The sequence below is a fragment of the Hyperolius riggenbachi genome, chromosome 1 (assembly GCF_040937935.1).
Source record: "Hyperolius riggenbachi isolate aHypRig1 chromosome 1, aHypRig1.pri, whole genome shotgun sequence".
NCBI classification, from domain to species: domain Eukaryota; kingdom Metazoa; phylum Chordata; class Amphibia; order Anura; family Hyperoliidae; genus Hyperolius; species Hyperolius riggenbachi.
In genome coordinates this window covers 307,781,297-307,787,296 of record NC_090646.1, presented here as the reverse complement: position 1 = coordinate 307,787,296, position 6,000 = coordinate 307,781,297, and the positions used below count along the sequence as shown (strand labels likewise).

Below are 6,000 nucleotides of genomic sequence, written 5' to 3'. Positions count from 1 at the left end.
ATAATATGTAAGCGGAATCTCCCCGCTAAGAAGCAAATGCAGACGACGAACGAGGGTGGAGCAAAGCGCCGAAGTGGGAGGAACTGGTATGATAGTGAGTCCACATCGCGTCAAGCTCCACGCCTTTGATGAGACACGAGTGACGAAACCGGTAAGGCGGGGCTTTGACGCGGGAAGGGCTCCCAGCGAGGACAGCGTGGAGTAGCAGATGGGCACCTTTGATACATTGAGAGCTGATCTCCGTGCGCGCGGCGGTTGAGACGTGACAGAGGACAGCCCAACTAAGCCTGCCGGCCAACTAGCTGGGGAGAGCCCGTGTCCAAATTACTCTGTGCGATTTGATCTTAACCTCCTTGGCGGTAACCCCGTGTGTGACACGGGGTAAGCCGCCGGAGGGTGCCGCTCAGGCCCTGCTGGGCCGATTTACATATTTTTTTTTTTACTGGACGCAGCTAGCACTTTGCTAGCTGCGCCAGCACACCGATCGCCGCCGCCCCGCTCCCGATCGCCACTATCCGTTGCGGCGCACGCCCCCCCCCCAGACCCCGTGCGCTGCCTGGCCAATCAGTGCCAGGCAGCGCCAAGGGGTGGATCGGGACTCCCAATGACGTCACTACGTCGGTGACGTCATCCCGCCCCGTCGCCATGGCGAAGGGGGAAGCCCTCCAGGAAATCCCGTTCTTTGAACAGGATTTCCTGATCGGAGATCGCCGAAGGCGATCGAAGCGGGCGGGGGGATGCCGCTGAGCAGCGGCTATCATGTAGAGAGCCCTGGACTCGCTACATGAATTTAAAAAACAAACAAAAAACTGCTGTGCTGCCTCCTGGCGGAATGTTTCATACCGCCAGGAGGGTTAAAGGCATATGTTAGTGCATTTCAATTTTATTGGTTAATAAATTAAGGAGTTTTTACACTATGAGGAGCTTTTTTTATTGAGGTATATGGAAGGTCACGGTGAGTGGATCACAGTGGGGTGTGGTGGAGGCTTATTCTGTCTCTGAAGTTGCTAGAAGTGCTGTGGAGAAGCGACATCAATTTGCTGCATCTGTTATCATTGCATTAATGGGACTTTGTTGCTGTCAGGGAAGTTCACTGAGGAAAGTGATATTTGTTGTACAGCATTGAAAGGACTCTTACCCTGTACTGTGAGTGCTTTTCCTCTTTTTGAACTGGAATTTGAGAAACTTGCCCCGTTTGCCTGCTAGGACGTAGGCATTTTGTAAGGCCATCTGCAGTAAATAAAATGCAAGTTTTTTGTACCAGGCCTTCCGTTTACATTCAAGTAAGGTGCCAGCTTCTTGTCCGCCAGGTCCACAGCTCCCATGTACTTTTTATAATGGGTGACTGCCACTGGTTTCACCACTACTTCCCTGCAGGACCTCACTGTTGTTGTTGCCTCAGTGTGTATTGTAGACAAGAATATTGCATCTCTCTTGTCTTTGTATTTTAAGGCAGGGAGCTCACCGCTGCGACAGCTGAACGACTCATATATTTATACTTTACTTGTCCGCTGTTGACTGCTGCCAATACACCTTCCGTTTCACAAAAACAGAAGTGGAAGATGGATAGGCAGCATGGTGGCATAGTGGTTAGCATTCTCGCCTTGCAGCGCTGGGTCCCTGGTTTGAATACTAGCCAGGGCACTATCTATATGAAGTTAGCGTGTTCTCCCCGTGTCTGTGTGGGATTCCTCTGGGTACTCCAGTTTTCTCCCACATCCCAAAAACATACAGATAAGTTAATTAGCTTCCCCCTAAAATTAGCCCTAGACTATGATACATGCGCTACCTGATATAGACATACAACTAAAGAAGGGATTAGATTGTGAGCCCCGCTGAGGGACAGTTAAGTGACAAGAAAATATACTCTGTACAGCACTGTGGAAAATGTTAGCACTATATAAATACTAAATAATAATGGGGTCCACAGCGGGTGATAGAACACAGATAAAGTATAAATGCATGGGCAAGGAGGCACATTTACATTTGGGGGGACGTAGCCGGAGGTTCCGTCATGTTCGTCGCTGGGTCCCATCTTTCATGCCGTTACCTCCGCGCATCCGATCGACTTATCGCAATTCCTGGATGCAGAGCGTTTGCAATCGGTGGAAATTCACTGCATTGTACGTAATCCCATAGGATTACATATGCTAATAGCGCTCTGCTGATCGTCAATGATCAGCAAAGCGCAACACTGCGGCGGACGAGCGCAGGGGGACACAGGCAGGGGGGACCTGGGGGACACAGGCAGGGGACATGGGGACACAGGTACAACCAATCACTACACTGATCACATAGGGGAACACAGGCAAGGGCATGGGAACAAGCAATCATTACACTATAGGGGGACACTGATGGCTGTTCCTGCGTCCCCCTATGGGATCAGTGCACACACACATTTTATTATACATTACTTACAATACATTTTATAAATTATACTACATTATGCATTACATACATTATTCTGCAGTAGCTCACTTCTCAGAATGCTTGATTCCAAGTGTTCTGAGATTGCTGTTACTGCAGAATAAACAACTTGTTTATTTAGATTTTTTAAAATGAATGATCAGTGTCATTGGCTAAGACAAGGGCGTAGGGCCTGTGGTCGCAGCGGTCGCCTTGGCGACCGGGCCCAGCTCCTGAGGAGGCGGGGGAGGGGCCCATCTCCGTTTGGAGGGCCATGCGGCCCGTGCGCGCTGGTAGGGGGGAGCCGCAGCCGCGGGGAGGGCAGCCCGACCTCTCCCTCCCTTCCTCTCCCCGGGCCCCCCCCCTCAGATGCAGAGTGAGCGGCTCACGGAAGCGCTGTAGGCAGAACTCACCTCCCTGCGTTCCTCTCGCCGCTGATCTCCTCTCTGGCTGGCTCTGCATAGATGCTGTAGTGTTACACACGCAGCTTCCGGCTAAACAGGAAGCTGCGTGTGTAACAGCATCTATGCAGAGCCAGCCAGAGAGGAGATCAGCGGCGATTGGAACCAGGGACGGAGGTGAGTTCTGCCTACAGCGCTTCCGTGAGCCGCTCACTCTGCATCTGAGGGGGGGGCCCCGGGGAGAGGAAGGGAGGGAGAGGTTGGGCTGCCCTCCCCGCGGCTGCGCCCCCCCCCCCCTCCATTATGGGGACGGGGCACCTACCTACCTGCCCTATCCTGGGGGGGGGGGCAGCTACCTAATCTATCCTGGGGGGGGCAGCTACCTAATCTATCCTGGGGGGCAGCTACCTAATCTAACCTAATCCTGGGGGGCAGCTACCTAATCTATCCTGGGGGGCAGCTACCTAATCTATCCTGGGGGGCACCTACCTAATCTAACCTATACTGGGGGGCAGCTACCTAATCTATCCTGGAGGGCAGCTACCTAATCTAACCTAATCCTGGGGGGCAGCTACCTAATCTATCCTGGGGGGCAGCTACCTAATCTATCCTGGGGGGCACCTACCTAATCTAACCTATACTGGGGGGCAGCTACCTAATCTATCCTGGGGGGCAGCTACCTAATCTAACCTATACTGGGGGGCACCTACCTAATCTATCCTGGGGGCAGCTACCTAATCTATCCTGGGGGGCAGCTACCTAATCTATCCTGGGGGGCAGCTACCTAATCTAACCTAATCCTGGGGGGCACCTACCTAATCTAACCTATACTGGGGGGCAGCTACCTAATCTAACCTATCCTGGGGGGCAGCTACCTAATCTATCCTGGGGGGCAGCTACCTAATCTAACCTATACTGGGGGGCAGCTACCTAATCTATCCTGGGGGGCAGCTACCTAATCTAACCTATACTGGGGGGCACCGACCTAATCTAATTTATACTGGGGGGCACCTACCTATCTAACCTATACTGGGGGCACTTACTTATCTAACCTGTATTGGGGCACCTAGCTAGCCTATACAGGTGGCAACTAAACTGGCTACCTATATTGGAGGCACCTACCTAACTAACCTATACTGGGGCACCTACCTATCTAACCTACGCTGGGGGCAACTATTCTGGCTACCTATATTAGAGGCACCCACCTAGCTAACCTGTACTGGGGGCACCTATCTATCTAACTTATACCGGCGGCGCCTGCCTATCTCACCTATACTGGGGGCAACTATACTGGCTTACCTATGCCTGGCTACCTATACTGGGGGGACCTATAGCTGGCTATAGGGATTTTGATATGTGTGTGCGTCCGTCGGGTGTTGCCGGGGGAGGGGGGGCTGTTGTTGCCGGGGGGGGCCCACATCCAGATTCCGCATCGGGGCCCAGAGGTTTGTAGCTACGCCACTGGGCTAAGACACTGATCATTCAAACTTTCGGGGACACTGATTGGCTGCAGGTTCCTGCTCACCAATCCCCGCACTTCAAATCGCCGCCGCTGCGTGTGCACGCTTCCTTGCCCGTGCAGCCGTCTGCAGCTCATTGATTAATTTTCGCAGATGAAGTTTGCCAGGCCGTGAATATACTACACGGTGTGCAGTAAGTAGTTAAAGCTTCTTTGTTTTTATGTTTCTGGGGTGTGGATCTGGATATCCTCCAGTTGTCCTGTATGACGTCAAGAAAGTCTGTTACCTGTAAGTTCTAACTGGAGCTTTTTTGACTTGTTCCCACGGAATCAAATTTCACATTTTTGAGCTGTTTGTATCAGTGGGTCGTTCTTAAGCCGGAGACTACCTGTATTTGTTTTGCACTATGTACAGCGCCATGGAAGATGTTGGCACTATAAAATAATAATCTCTCTACAGGCCCCATGCACAATCCCACCAGCATCACCTCATACTGGGTTCTCGCCCGCATCTTTTTATGACTTGGAAACCATTTCCAGGAGTTTGTTTTACTTTTCATACTTGCATGTATCAATAGTGACTATGTACTTATTGTATATACAATGTACAATGTTTCACTAGTGACTATATACTTATTTTAAATGATAGGTTTTGGAAAATAGGACAAAGGACTCCAAAATGGAGATGGATGTATTAGAGAATTTGCAGGAGCTGAAGGAGCTAAACCAACGGCAAGCTATTGTAGACTTTGATTCAATGCTGGATTGTTACAAAGAGACTGATGAGGAAATCAGGAAAAGACAGAAAGAGGAAGATGAAGCAGAAATGAGGTAAATCTTGGAAGGACATCAGCATTATTTCTTCCTTCTGAAAATTCATTATGTATGGCTGTCTTATGTGGAAATTCCTTATTTTAGATCAATGCTCAAAGAAGCTCACAAAAGGAAGCTGGTAGTGGATTCTGATTCTGAAGATGAATCTCTATCTGCATCTAAGCAAACCACCCCATGTGATACTCTAACAAAGGTAATGATGATTTTATGTTCTACATTAAAGCAGAATGATTTAGTTATTGACAGACTTTATTTCTAATAATAAAGCCAATAAAGTAAAGCAATAATCTGAAAATCGTAGGAGGACCCCCCTCCCCCCGCAAAAAAATAAATAAAAATCTAAAAATGGTTTCAAAGGCAAGAAATATAATATCTTAAAGGGAAGGTTCAAGCAAAAAAAAAAAATGAGATTCACTTACCTGGGGCTTCTACCAGCCCCATGTAGCCATCCTGTGCCCTTGTAGTCACTCACTGCTGCTCCAGTCCCCCGCTGGCAGCTTTCTGACCTCGGAGGTCAGGGCCACATTGCATACATTTTTACGCATTCCAGCTAGTGCAGGAACAAAAATTTACGCGTTTCACCACTAACGCGTAAAAATGTATGTGTTAATGTTCCTGCACTAGCGGGAATGTGTAAAAATGTACGCAATTTGGCCCTGACCTCCGAGGTCAGAAAGCTGCCAGCGGGAGACTGGAGCAGCAGTGAGTGACTACGAGGGCACAGAATGGCTGCATGGGGCTGGTAGAAGCCCCAGGTAAGTGAATCTCATTTTTTTTTTTTTTGCTTGGACCTTCCCTTTAAGAGTGGACGTCTATAACAACACAGAAGTTTAACCACTTAAGAACCAAACAAATTTTCACATATCAACACTGCTCCCATTTATTCGCGAATAACTTTAT

The 6,000-nt window shown here is 49.4% G+C and overlaps 1 protein-coding gene across 1 annotated transcript in view; it reads left to right on the top strand.

Annotated features, from left to right (window-relative positions):
• YJU2 (YJU2 splicing factor homolog) overlaps positions 1–6,000 on the top strand; it is a 282,458-nt gene that overhangs the window by 56,041 nt on the left and 220,417 nt on the right. The window contains exons 4-5 of the mRNA XM_068233936.1: positions 4,916–5,097; positions 5,185–5,293. Coding sequence (XP_068090037.1) covers positions 4,916–5,097; positions 5,185–5,293 — 291 coding nt within the window. The remainder of the gene's footprint in view (positions 1–4,915; positions 5,098–5,184; positions 5,294–6,000) is intronic.